The sequence below is a fragment of the Bombina bombina genome, chromosome 7, assembly GCF_027579735.1.
Source record: "Bombina bombina isolate aBomBom1 chromosome 7, aBomBom1.pri, whole genome shotgun sequence".
Classification (NCBI taxonomy): domain Eukaryota; kingdom Metazoa; phylum Chordata; class Amphibia; order Anura; family Bombinatoridae; genus Bombina; species Bombina bombina.
The window spans coordinates 563,846,092-563,861,896 of record NC_069505.1 but is presented as its reverse complement, the minus strand read 5'-3'; the positions used below and the strand labels follow the sequence as shown (position 1 = coordinate 563,861,896).

The window sequence follows — 15,805 nt, the reverse complement described above, 5'->3', positions numbered from 1 at the left end:
AGCCTGGTTTTCTTCCAAAAGTTGTTTTCAACAAGAATTTTAACCAGGAAATAGTTGTTCCTTCTCTGTGCCCGAATCCAGTTTCAAAGAAGGAACGTTTGTTACACAATTTAGATGTAGTCCGTGCTTTAAAGTTCTATTTAGAAGCAACAAAGAATTTTAGACAAACCTCATCCTTGTTTGTCGTTTACTCTGGTAAGAAGAGAGGACAAAAAGCTATTGCTACCTCTCTTTCTTTCTGGCTGAAAAGCATTATCCGATTGGCTTATGAGACTGCAGGACGGCAGCCTCCTGAACGAATCACAGCTCACTCCACTAGGGCTGTGGCTTCCACATGGGCCTTCAAGAACGAGGCTTCTGTTAATCAGATATGTAAGGCAGCGACTTGGTCTTCTCTGCACACTTTTGCCAAATTTTACAAATTTGATATTTTTGCTTCTTCGGAGGCTGTTTTTGGGAGAAAGGTTTTGCAAGCCGTGGTGCCTTCTGTTTAGGTAACCTGATTTGCTCCCTCCCTTCATCCGTGTCCTAAAGCTTTGGTATTGGTTCCCACAAGTAATGGATGACGCCGTGGACCGGACACACCAATGTTGGAGAAAACAGAATTTATGCTTACCTGATAAATTGCTTTCTCCAACGGTGTGTCCGGTCCACGGCCCGCCCTGGTTTTTTAATCAGGTTTGAAAAAAAATTTCTTTCTCTTTATACACTACAGTCACCACGGCACCCTATAGTTTCTCCTTTTTCTCCTAACCGTCGGTCGAATGACTGGGGGGCGGAGCCAGAGGGGGAGCTATATGGACAGCTCTTGCTGTGTGCTCTCCTTGCCTTTCCCTGTAGGGGAGGAGAATATCCCACAAGTAATGGATGACGCCGTGGACCGGACACACCGTTGGAGAAAGCAATTTATCAGGTAAGCATAAATTCTGTTTTTATGGTTTGTGCCAGTTTAAGGTAGTCTCTAGGAGTATTGGTGGGAGGGAACAGTTAGTACCCTGCCACTCTGCCCCTATTTTTCTTTGCTTTATAATATATATATATATATATATATATATATATACACACTATATATATATATATATATATATATATACACATACACACACACAATATATATACACACACACAATATATATATTTACACACACACACACACTATATATATATATATATATATATACACATACACACACACAATATATATATATATACACACACACACACTATATATATATATATATATATATATATATATATATATACACATACACACACACACACACACACACACACACACACTATATATATATATATATATATATATATATATATATATATATATATATATATATATATATATATACACTATATTATCCTGGTATGGTATTGATATATAAAGCTAGCTAGGGTAAGGCAGCCTGAGGCTAAGGCTTAGCATTAGGGCCTAGTGTAAGGGTTAGGATTAGCATCAGGATTAGTCTGTGGCTTCAGACTTCACTGCTAAACACTACTGACCAAAAAAAACTCTTCTAAGGCTGCCATTGCAACCCGGTACTCACAGTAGTGGTCACAGAGAGTAGTGAAGTTATACACACACACAAATGGACACAACTACAGTAATAACACATTGTAGATAAGATGATCAATTTATTGTGGACTCTTTTAGTTTATTTTACAGGTAAATAAATATAATCATTTTCTTTCCTGAAAACTGAATGAGTTAAAAGGGATGTCTACGCTCGCAATTGTGTCTCATACCAAAGTGTTGCTTCAGTGTTGGCACTAGTAAACAGCTTAAAGGGCCATAATACCCAAATGTTTAAACACTTGAAAGTGATGCAGCATAGCTGTAAAAAGCTGACTAGAAAATATCTCCTGAACATCTCTATGTAAAAAAGAAAGATATTTTACCTCAAAAGTTCCTCAGTAGCCACCTCCCATTGTAAAGGATTTCTAAGCAGCATTTTAGTATGTCTGTCCTAGGACAGCTGAAGGGATGAGCATCGTGCACTCTCATCTTATTTCACCAATCAGGTAAAGGAAGTTTACAATGAAATCTCATGAGAATCAAGTCAAATCTCATGAGATCACAGTAAAAGTTCATGACCTCAGCACTGCTGATGCTGATTGGCTGCTGTTCATTTCTTCATTTTTTTTTTATTTTTACCTGCAGCTGGGAGCAGCTGAGTATATTTTTTACACAGAACTTACTCTGCTGAGCTGAGGAGATTGTGAGGTAAAATATCTTCCTTTTTTACATAGAGATGCTCAGGTGATATTTTCCTGTCAGTTTTTTACAGTTATACTGCATCAGTTTCAAGTGATTTAGCATATGAGTATTATGTCCCTTTAACCCAGCAGCTATGTATGTATAAATATTTGCCCAACAATTATTGATGCCATTTGCTTGCTGCCAGTGCCATTATACCATATATATTATATAAATATTATTAATTTATCATGGACTCATTAAGTATGCCCTCCATAATGCCCGCAGCCCGCTCCGGCCTCTTCAGATACCCCCACCATGATTCCTACCTCATCACTCCCTCGTCTCTCTCTCACTCGGTCTCGGTCGTCTACTCTGCAGGCTGGCCGGATGTCCCCATCTTGTCATGTCTTGGGCACTGGCAGCAATCACTCACTCTTATGCTGCCTGCAGACGTGTGAGCCTCAGTCAGTGGAGTCAGGCGGCTCATACCGCTTCCCGCACAATTTTCTCCCTCCAGACAGTCTCAGTCGAGTGAGTCATAGTCTGACTCTGAATTTGACAGGCAGCGGCAAATGAGCTCCACCTCCTCCACTCTCTGACATCACACGCATGCGCGCTGCGGCCCTCCAATAGGCTAAGCAATAGCTGGGCCAGCCCAGGGACAGGAAGTACACACTGTACTAGTATGCAGGGAGCCAGCCAGAGCCCCGGGTGCGGCGAATCTCAGACTCAGATAAAAAAGAATGTGATGACACAACAATCTAATAAATTAAATCAATATTAACAACAAGTCAACATCATTATTACATTCATTATGATCCATAACGCTTCAAGTTCGTTCAGGGCGCAGGGCGGCAGAATTTATAATCGGCAGTCGGCACCGCTCTCAGCGCCACTCAGCTGGTGCGATCTAAGGCAGCAGCCTATGCTGCCTTATACAAAACGCCGGCCCTGGTTGTGTGATAATAAAGCAACACCCTGAGCTTCTACTATTAATATAAAATAATTTCATGAGTCTGTTACATGTGACCGTCAATAACAAATGTCCTTATTGTCAAACAGAAACATAGGTACATATAGGATACCGGTATCACAAAAATGCCTTAAAAACATTACGAAACAAATTAATTTAAAAGGGAATAAATTTACTCTGTATGTAACAAGGCCTTACTAATATACACACAAATAAATACACTATGTATGTAACAGGACCTTACTAATAAACACACTAATAAATACACTCTGTATGTAACAGGACCTTACTAATATACACACTAATAAATACACTCTGTATGTAACAGGACCTTACTAATATACACACAAATATATACACTATGTATGTAACAGGACTTTACTAATAAACACACTAATAAATACACTCTGTATGTAACAGGACCTTACTAATATACACAATAATAAATACACTCTGTATGTAACAGGACCTTACTAATATACACACTAATAAATACACTCTGTATGTAACAGGACCTTACTAATATACACACAAATAAATACACTCTGTATGTAACAGGACCTTACTAATATACACACAAATAAATACACTATGTATGTAACAGGACCTTACTAATATACACACAAATAAATACACTCTGTATGTAACAGGACCTTACTAATATACACACAAATAAATACACTCTGTATGTAACAGTACCATACTAATATACACACAAATAAATACACTCTGTATGTAACAGGACCTTACTAATATACACACTAATAAATACACTCTGTATGTAACAGGACCTTACTAATATACACACAAATATATACACTCTGTATTTAACAGGACCTTACTAATATACACACAAATAAATACACTCTGTATGTAACAGGACCACTAATATACACACAAATAAATACACTCTGTATGTAACAGGACCTTACTAATATACACACAAATAAATAAACACTGTATATAACAGGACCTTACTAATATACACACAAATAAATACACTCTGTATGTAACAGGACCTTACTAATATACACAAAAATAAATACACTCTGTATATAACAGGACCTTACTAATATACACACAAATAAATACACTCTGTATGTAACAGTACCTTACTAATATACACACAAATAAATACACACTGTATATAACAGGACCTTACTAATATACACACAAATAAATACACTCTGTATGTAACTGGACCTTACTAATATACACACAAATAAATACACTCTGTATGTAACAGGACCTTACTAATATACACACAAATAAAAAAAAACTATGGTCGAGCGCCACCCACACGGGCTAAGGCCTTTTGCACCCCTTCCTTTAAATTAAAATTAAACAAATGAAGCCCCACTTCATTTAGATGTACCCCATCCTTCAGGAAGAAACATTTTCCCGACTCCCCCTCAAATTCAATGTGCCTCAAACACAAACCTCCCAACTGGGCCACAAAACTAGCAATCGTCCGGTTGACTTTTTTCCTAGAAGCCTCCAGCCTCCTGAGTCCTGACATCCCAAGCAGATCTGGTCTCAATTTCCGACCACACAATGATCAATTGAGGGAACAACTCCTTCAGCCTCCTCATCCCCCAACGGATCCTGTCAATAAGCTCCTTTTGTGACATAAAACCTATGTCATTGCCACCCGCATGGATCACGAGGATGTCAGGAGGCCCGTACAGTCTAGCATAATCAATCACAGATCCCACCACCTGGTCCCACCTTAAACCCCTCACTCCAAACCATCTCACTGCCACCTGATCAGACTCAGCTGAACCCCATTCTGCTTGACTGCTGCCGCCTTACGGGCCCAATAAACGTAAGAATGTCCAATTATCCAACAGGTGGCAGGTCCTGCAAAAAATACAGATTACTACACTTTTAAAATCGGCCTCACATAGCGCTTATAACACTCAGACTTCCACCTACCAACATGCTTCACCACAGACTCATGCAGGCCCAACTCATGCGCCTCTGTAGCTGCCCCAATCCAGAAAGAATGGCTCCCAAACTCCCTGGGGTCTACCCCAATAATTTGCAAGACCTTCTTTAGAACCGCCCCAAACTGGAATTTTAACAGGACCGACCCATCCTCATATAACAAAATTGGGCCCCCCACTGTCGGCCGCTTCTCTAAATATTGGGCCACAGACCCCACTGGGCAACAATCCCCTCCTATAGCACCTAACCGGATCCACCTTCCTCTCCCCTCCTGATCTGTTTTTGATCTCCTCAGCCAAATAAACAGCTTGGGGCCATTCATCACCACCTCTCCAAACCCAATTCCCCCCTCATCACACCTATTCGAACCCACCAATTCCAATATCCTAAACCCCCCCGAAAAACGCTAACACATAAGCCACCCTGAACAAAAGAAACTCAAACTCCGACTTGCACACCCCAGGCAACCCTTTCACCAACCTTTTAAGAAGCGCATACACCACCGGGCGCCTCAAATCCACCCGCTTCTTCCCCTTACAAATACCCTTTACCGCCAACTTTACCACAAAATCCTTAGTGAAATCCCCCCATCTCATCAATCAGATTTGCATTCCCCCATTCATCAATCCAACCTAATAAATGATTTACCCTATCCACATGTGAAATGTCCCTCACTACCCAATCTTTCAAACCAGTGAATCCACACAGGGACGTATGCCCTCCAGGTATTACAGGCTAAAGCCCCCTTTGCAATCCTTAATCCCCTAAGAAATTCATCTGCCACAGTTCCCATGGGCACTCGGCTCCCTTCTCGTCCACATCCGGAGCTGCCTCCCGAAATGTCTTCCACTGCAGACGAGAAAGAGCATCAGCGATTACATTCAACTTTCCTGGGACATGAATTGCCCGATAAAAAACACATTAGGCCTCAAGCATTCCAATACAAACACCCAAAGGAGCCGAATCACAGGAACCAAATTTGCTGTTAATCTGTTCAGAGCAAACACCACCCCCAAATTGTCAGAATCAAATATCACTTTCTTGTTTCCCAGCACATGGGGTCACAGCTTGACTGCCACCACCAGGGAAAAAAGCTCCAGGAATACCAAATTCCTAGTACAGCCCCCCTCTGCCCAACTCACAGGCCACGTGCCCGAACACCATCTGCCATCCAAATATGCTCCAAAACCAATGGCCCCAGATGCATCAGTGTATAGATGAAGTTCCTCATCCGACACCCCAGGCTCCTGAAAAAAGGATCGCCCATTGAATCCTTCCAGAAAAAGAAGTCAAACTCTCAGGTCCTCCTTCAGCTCCTTGGACAAATGCAATCTGTGGTGCGGTGCCTTCATACCCGCTGTAGCCAGGGACAGCCTCCTCCCAAACACTCTTCCCACCGGGATCACCCGGCAAGCAAAATTTAATTTCCCCAGCAGCGATTGTAATTCTCTCAACGTCACTTTCCCCTTCCTGATCAAGGACATCACTGGACCTTCCTTCTTCTCAGGTGCCACCGGTAACTCAAACTGTGCTGCCACCTCCAAAAAGGTATCTATCAGGACCCTACATTCGCAAGAGCCGGCCGGCCCCACAAACAAAAAATCATGCAATTAATGGACCACTAGGGAACTACCTGCCTTCACCCTGACCACCCATTCCACAAAAGTGCTAAACTTTTCAAAATATGAGCACGATATGGAACATCCCATTGGCAGACATAGGTCCACATAATAGTCTCCCTGAAAATGGCAACCCAATAAATGATGACATAAGGGATGCACCGGAAGCAAAGGGAAAAGCCAACTCAACATCTACCTTTGCCAGTAAGGCACCCCTAACCGCCTTTCTCACTACCTCCACTGCTCTGTCAAATGAGGCATAGCGCACCACAGTCAAAGACGGGTCAATACCATCATTCATCGAAGACCCTTTCAGGTAAGCCAGGTGATGTATCATCCTGAATTGCCCAGGAACTTTCTTGGGCACCACCCCCAATGGAGAAACTCTCAAGTTGTCGATAGGTGGGCTCCTAAATGGTCCCGCCATCCATCCCAATGCCACTTCTTTGTCCAATTTTTCTCTGAATACCTGAGGAAAATCAATAGCCGATCTCAAATTACCCACTATACCCGAACCCCCCGATGTTCTGAAAGAAATGCGGAAACCCGAGCTAAACCCTGAAAGCAATAGCTCCACATCCTCCTCCTTCCCCCTCCTCCTACCATACTGTTTTAACCACAGGGACATTTCTCCTACCTTCACCGGTGTCGGCGCCCATAACAGCAGCTTTCCCCCCTTTACCATTACCCTTGTTCCGTTTGAAACATCTAGCCCCCGAATGTGATCCCCCACACCATGTACACTCATGCTTGTACTTACATGCTGTGCCAAATCTACATGTTCCTTCATTGAACTGAAAGCATAATCCTTTCTTGATGGCCACTGCTGTTGCCCCTGCTCCAACGCTTCCACTACTTCCTGAGCTCGCTCCACGAAAGGACTGGCTTCACATCGGTGTCATCAAGGAAATCAATTCCACAAACTCCCACTTCCATATCTTCTCCTTTTACTCCTTACTAAGATGTATACCTAAGGGGCCCACAGAACACAAGCATGGCCTCCTCAGTGCCTGATCCACCACTTTCAAAACTTCCACCACCGGAGCCACTGTACCCTGACCTTTTTCCCCCACTGCAGACCCCCCAGGGACAATTGGTGCACCTACCAACACCTGCCCCGCTCCTGGAATCCATGCTTGCCCAGCTCCCACCGCCTCCCCTTGTACCCCTTGACCTCTTGGGTCCCTCCCCTCTGAGATATCAGCTCCTTCAGAATCCTTACAACCAAGTCATGCATACCCCTTTCAGCCTGCAGACTCTCCCCACCCCCACGTGGGGTCCTCCATTCACCTGCGTGGCCTATCTTTTCCACCTGCTTCTCATGCCCTCCTACTGGTCTGGATTCTGCTGCACTTTCGACCACTCACCTCGAATTGCTCCTATCTTTCTCCACCTGCCTCCTATCTGCCACCGACCTGTGCTCTTTCAGTCCTCTGCCTATCCCTAGGCTCTGCTACTAGCCTACTCCGCGTGGGTGACATGTGCCTGTCCGTGTCTCTGCGCCTTCTCTATGGCTTCCAGGATCTCACCCTCTGCCGTCTAGCCCTAGAACAGCTCCTGTCATGCCTCCCACTCCTTGAACTGGCTGGAGCATGTCTCTGAGAAAGGGGAGAAGTGGTCATATGGTGCCCTCCCTCCAAACCCCTCCCTTCCCTGACCACTGACCTGCCTAACCTATGCTCCCCTCCCCCCTTAACTCTTTCCCTTGCCCACCTGCCACACCCCGGGCATCAGGGAACGTAGCAGCTGCATAAGCATAGCCGTGTCTCCTAACTGTGCTGTATCCTCCTGAACCTGTTGTGGCCCCTCCATGGCCTCTTCACCTGCAAAGTCACTATAGGAGTCATTGATCCACAGCACGTCCTCTTTCAGGTCCCGTGATGACGCCTGCACTGCGGGCAAACCCCTAAGCTTTCTCCCACCTACTCTGCTGCTCCCCAAATACCCCCTGTCTCTGCCCCCCCAAATCCCCTGTTCCCCTAACCCCCGCATCCTCCACTGTGGACCTTACACCCTGCAGGAGCACACTCACTAACCCCTCCAAACCGACTTCCTTCATGATCCCCCACTACAAACCCCCCTGGATTCCATCCACCACAGATCCAGCCCCCTGTCCTTTCCCACTGCTTATTACCCCTCGCCTAATATCCCCTTCACCACAACTTCCCACACTCATATTCCTTCATTGGTACTCCTCACTCCCCTCCACCCCTGTCCCCACACTTCCCAGTACACCTTCAGCCTCTCATCACTCCTCTGCCCTTCTGCCATGCTGCTCCGCTGTGCGGCCTCCTCTGTGTTGCAGCCTCTGTCTCGCACTTCCCCAGCGCTGATGTCACAGCTCCTGGTCTACCGCCACAGCTACCCTCCGCGAGAGACACCGCTGTTACCCTGGCACTCCATTTTGGCCTTCCTGGCCCTCTTCCAGCTCCAGCCACTACCGTTCCTACCTCCTTACCACGTCTGCTCTCTGACCACTGCCTCCCCCTGAGTGAAGAACTTAGTCTCTCCGGCGGGCGAGAGCGGCGCGCAGGCCGGCGTGATGCTCCTGCAGAAGTGATGGCCCCTCCACGGCCTTAACCTCTCCTGCCGTGTCAACCTCCTTCTTCGTCTCCAAAAGCTGCCTCTGCAACCAGGTGAGAACCTTTTCTGCAAATAAACTCCTCACTTGCTCAATCAGCACTCTGACTGCAGCCATCTTAGCTTCTCTCTTGCTAAAACAAAAAGGCTAATGGCTCCCGCTGCAACCCTTATTTAATTACTCCCCTTTAGCTCCACCCCCTAACCCTCTTCTCCCGCCTCACACAACTTCATGGCCTCGGATGTGGTCATACCCCCCTCCAGTCCACTTTGTCCCTCCTGGGGTTATTTATACACACTGTAAGTAACAGTACCTTACTGATATACACAAATAAATACACTCTGTATGTAACAGGGCCTTACTAATATACACACTAATAAATGCACTCTGTATGTAACAGGACCTTACTAATATACACACTGATAAATACACTCTGTATGTAACAAGATCTTACTAATATACACACTAATAAATACACTCTGTATGTAACAAGATCTTACTAATATACACATAAATAAATACACTCTGTATGTAACAAGATCTTACTAATATACACATAAATAAATACACTCTGTATGTAACAGGAGCTTACTAATATACACACTAATAAATACACTCTGTATGTAACAGGACCTTACTAATATATACACTAATAAATACACTCTGTATGTAACAGGACCTTACTAATATACACACAAATAAATACACTCAGTATGTAACAGGACCTTACTAATATACACACAAATACACTCTGTATGTAACAGGACCTTACTAATATACACACAAATACACTCTGTATGTAAAAGGGCCTTACTAATATACACACAAATAAATACACTCTGTATGTAACAGGACCTTACTAATATACACACTAATAGATACACTCTGTATGTAACAGGACCTTACTAGTATACACACAAATAAATACACTCTGTATGTAACAAGACCTTACTAATATACACACTAATAAATACACTCTGTATGTAACAAGATCTTACTAATATACACATAAATAAATACACTCTGTATGTAACAAGATCTTACTAATATACACATAAATAAATACACTCTGTATGTAACAGGAGCTTACTAATATACACACTAATAAATACACTCTGTATGTAACAGGACCTTACTAATATATACACTAATAAATACACTCTGTATGTAACAGGACCTTACTAATATACACACAAATAAATACACTCTGTATGTAACATGGCCTTACTAATATACACACAAATAAATACACTCTGTATGTAACAGGACATTACTAATATACACACAAATAAAAAAACTCTATATGTAACATGAACTTACTAATATATACACTAATAAATACACTCTGTATGTAACAGGACCTTACTAATACAGTAGATACAAATAAATACACTCTGTATGTAACAGGACGTTACTAATATACACACAAATAAATACACTCTATATGTAACAGGACCTTACTAATATACACATTAATAAATACACTCTGCATGTAACAGGACCTTACTAATATAGATACAAATAAATACACTCTGTATGTAAGAGGACCTTACTAATATACACACTAATATTTAAATGCACTCTGTATGTAACAGGGCCTTACTTATATACACACAAATAAATATACTCTGTATGTAACAGGACCTTACTAATATACACACAAATAAATACACTCTATATGTAACAGGACCTTACTAATATACACATTAATAAATACACTCTGCATGTAACAGGACCTTAGTAATATACACACAAATAAAAACACTCTGTATAAAACAGAACCTTACTAATATACATATTAATAAATACACTCTGCATGTAACAGGACCTTACTAATATAGATACAAATAAATACACTCTGTATGTAAGAGGACCTTACTAATATACACACTAATAAATACACTCTGTATGTAACAGTACCTTACTAATATACACACAAATAAATACACTCTGTATGAAACAAGACCTTACTATTATACACACTAATAAATACACTCTGTATGTAACAGGACCTTACTAATATACACATTAATAAATACACTCTGTATGTAACAGAACCTTACTAATATACAAGCTAATAAATACACTCTGTATGTAACAGGACCTTACTAATATACACACAAATAAATACACTCTGTATATAACAGGACCTTACTAATATACACACAAATACACTCTGTATGTAACAGGACCTTACTAATATACACATAAATAAATACACTATGTATGTAACAGGACCTTACTAATATACACATAAATAAATACACTATGTATGTAACAGGACCTTACTAATATGCACACAAATAAATACACTATGTATGTAACAGGACCTTACTAATATACACATAAATAAATACACTATGTATGTAACAGGACCTTACTAATATACACAGAATAAAATACACTCTGTATGTAACAGGACCTTACTAATATACACACTAATAAATACACTCTGTATGTAACAGGACCTTACTAATATACCCACAAATAAATACACTCTGTATGTAACAGGACCTTACTAATATACATACAAATAAATACACACTGTATATAACAGGACCTTACTAATATACACACAAATAAATACACTCTGTATGTAACAGGACCTTACTAATATACAAACAAATAAATACACTCTATATGTAACAGAACCTTACTAATATACACACTAATAAATACACTCTGTAGGTAACAGGGCCTTACTAATATACACACAAATAAATACACTCTGTATGTAACATGACCTTACTAATATACACACTAATAAACACAATATGTATATAACAGGACCTTACTAATATACATACTAATAAATACACTCTGTATGTAACAGAACCTTACTAATACAGTAGATACAAATAAATACACTCTGTATGTAACAGGACCTTACTAATATACACACAAATAAATACACTCTATATGTAACAGGACCTTACTAATATACACATTAATAAATACACTCTGCATGTAACAGGACCTTACTAATATAGATACAAATAAATACACTCTGTATGTAAGAGGACCTTACTAATATACACACTAATATTTAAATGCACTCTGTATGTAACAGGGCCTTACTTATATACACACAAATAAATATACTCTGTATGTAACAGGACCTTACTAATATAAACACAAATAAATACACTCTATATGTAATAGGACCTTACTAATATACACATTAATAAATACACTCTGCATGTAACAGGACCTTAGTAATATACACACAAATAAAAACACTCTGTATAAAACAGGACCTTACTAATATACACATTAATAAATGTATGTAATGCATGTAACAGGACCTTACTAATATAGATACAAATAAATACACTCTGTATGTAAGAGGACCTTACTAATATACACGCTAATAAATACACTCTGTATGTAACAGGACCTTACTAATATATACATAAATAAATAAACTCTATATGGAAAAAGGGCCTTACTCATATACAGATTAATAAATACACTCTGCATGTAACAGGACCTTACTAATATAGATACAAATAAATACACTCTGTATGTAAGAGGACCTTACTAATATACACACTAATAAATACACTCTGTATGTAACAGTACCTTACTAATATACACACAAATAAATACACTCTGTATGAAACCAGACCTTACTATTATACACATTAATAAATACACTCTGTATGTAACAGAACCTTACTAATATACAAGCTAATAAATACACTCTGTATGTAACAGGACCTTACTAATATACACATAAATAAATACACTATGTATGTAACAGGACCTTACTAATATACACATAAATAAATGCACTATGTATGTAACAGGACCTTACAAATATACACACAAATAAATACACTATGTATGTAACAGGACCTTACTAATATACACATAAATAAATACACTATGTATGTAACAGGACCTTACTAATATACACATAATTAAATACACTCTGTATGTAACAGGACCTTACTAATATACACACTAATAAATACACTCTGTACACTGATGTCACATGACCAGCACTAACTGATTACAATGTGCTCATGTGCTGTCACTGTAGTATGTGAGACACAGACAGGTTACTGAGCCCTGGGCACATATCTAGTGAGGTCTGTACAGTAAGTCACACTGATGTCACATGACCAGCACTAACTGATAACATTGTGCTCATGTGCTGTCACTGTAGTATGTGAGACACAGACAGGTTACTGAGCTCTGGGCACATATCTAGTGAGGTCTGTACTGTAAGTCAGTAAGTCACACTGATGTCACATGACCAGCACTAACTGATAACATTGTGCTCATATGCTGTCACTGTAGTATGTGAGACACAGACAGGTTACTGAGCTCTGGGCACATATCTAATGAGGTCTGTATAGTAAGTCAGTAAGTCACACTGATGTCACATGACCAGCACTAACTGATAACATTGTGCTCATGTGCTGTCACTGTAGTATGTAAGAGACAGACAGGTTACTGAACACTGGGCACATATCTAGTGAGGTCTGTACTGTAAGTCACACTGATGTCACATGACCAGCACTAACTGATAACATTGTGCTCATGTGCTATCACTGTAGTATGTAAGATACAGACAGGTTACTGAGCTCTGGGGACATATCTAGTGAGGTCTGTACAGTAAGTCAATAAGTCACACTGATGTCACATGACAAGCACCATACACGCTCAGGGGTTAAAGATTTACTGACTCTTCTTTTACTCAACTCTTATGTATAATTTTATGTTTCATTTTCAGAACCAAAGAAAGATTCCTCTCTGTACATAATTATTGCTGTTGGAGTTATCCTCTCTGTCGTTATTGCTGCTGGTGTTGCTGGATACATTCTGTTAAGTAAGTGCTCAGGCTATAAACTCAGCTTGTTGGTTAAAAAAAAGACAATAAACTATCATTTTAACCATGACTTAGATGGTGCCCTATCATAATATTGCACTGCAAAGTACCACACAACAGTTGCCCAGCACATAATTGTCCCTTATCACTTATTAATCAGTGACACCAAGCAGTATGATGGTTTCCCAGAGACAAAGTGCCAGCAAATGTGTTAGGAGTCCCATCTTAGGCACTCATACTGTAGTTTTGCCACCTCTGTTGAAGGCTGGAGCATACCTCAGTACTTACAGCATCAAGTAGAGAAGCCATATTTATACCAAGAGATTAATTAGTATACCAGTGTATTAATTTACTTTCTCTTGTAAGGTGTATCCAGTCCACGGATCATCCATTACTTGTGGGATATTCTCATTCCCAACAGGAAGTTGCAAGAGGACACCCACAGCAGAGCTGTCATATAGCTCCTCCCCTAACTGTCATACCCAGTCATTCTCTTGCAACTCTCAACAAGCAAGGATGTTGTAGGAGAGAGTGGTTAAATATAGCTAGTTTATTTTCTTCAATCAAAAGTTTGTTATTTTTAAATAGTACCGGAGTTGTGCTATTTTATCTCAGGCAGTAAATAGAAGAAGAATCTGCCTGAGGTTTCTATGATCTTAGCAGGTTGTAACTAAGATCCATTGCTGTTCTCACATATGTCTGAGGGGATTACACAGATGAGGTAACTTCAGCGAGAGAATGGCGTGCAGTTTATTCTGCTATCAGGTATGTGCAGTTATAATTTTTTCTAGAGATGGAAAACACTAGAAAATGCTGCTGATACCGGATTAATGTAAGTTAAGCCTGAATACAGTGATTTAATAACGACTGGTATCATGCTTACTCCCAGGGGTAATACCCTTATGATATTGCAATATAAAACGTTTGCTGGCATGTTTAATCGTTTTTATATATGCTTTGGTGATAAAACTTTATTGGGGCCTAGTTTTTTCCACATGGCTGGCTTAAATTTTGACTAGAAACAGTTTCCTGAGGCTTTCCACTGTTGTAATATAAAAGTTACAGTTGGTGCAGTTAAAATTACAAACTGTGACATCCAGCTTCCCTCAAAGGCCCTCTGAATGCTATAGGACATCTCTAAAGGGCCCAAAGGCTTTCCAAAGTCGTTTATTGGGGAAGGTAGGGCCACAGCTTGCTGTGGCAGTTGGTTGTGACTGTTAAAAAACGTCTATTTGGTTTTTTGATCTGTTTTTCTCCTGTTAAGTGTAGTCAGTCCACGGGTCATCCATTACTTATGGAATATATCTCTTCCTAACAGGAAACTGCAAGAGAATCACCCAGCAGAGCTGCTATATAGCTCCTCCCCTCACATATCATATTCAGTCATTCTCTTGCAGCCTAACTAAAAGGACACTGTGAGAGATCTGTGGTGTTTTTTAACTTAGTTTATTTCTACAATCAAAAGTTTGTGTTTTTAAATGGCACCGGAGTGTGCTGTTTATTCTCAGGCAGCATTAGAAGAAGAATCTGCCTGTGTATTTCTATGATCTTAGCAGACGTAACTAAGATCCACTGGCTGTTCTCATCTGAGGAAAAGTGAGGTAACTTCAGAGAAGGGGAATAGCATGCAGGGCCC

General features: G+C 40.6%; 1 protein-coding gene across 1 annotated transcript in view; it reads left to right on the top strand.

Annotated features, from left to right (window-relative positions):
- Nucleotides 1-15,805, top strand: part of LOC128636568 (class I histocompatibility antigen, F10 alpha chain-like) — a gene marked incomplete at its 5' end in the record, with an annotated part of 272,591 nt that overhangs the window by 143,812 nt on the left and 112,974 nt on the right. The window contains one exon of the mRNA XM_053689562.1: nucleotides 14,074-14,169. Within this exon, the coding sequence (XP_053545537.1) occupies nucleotides 14,074-14,169 (96 nt within the window). The remainder of the gene's footprint in view (nucleotides 1-14,073; nucleotides 14,170-15,805) is intronic.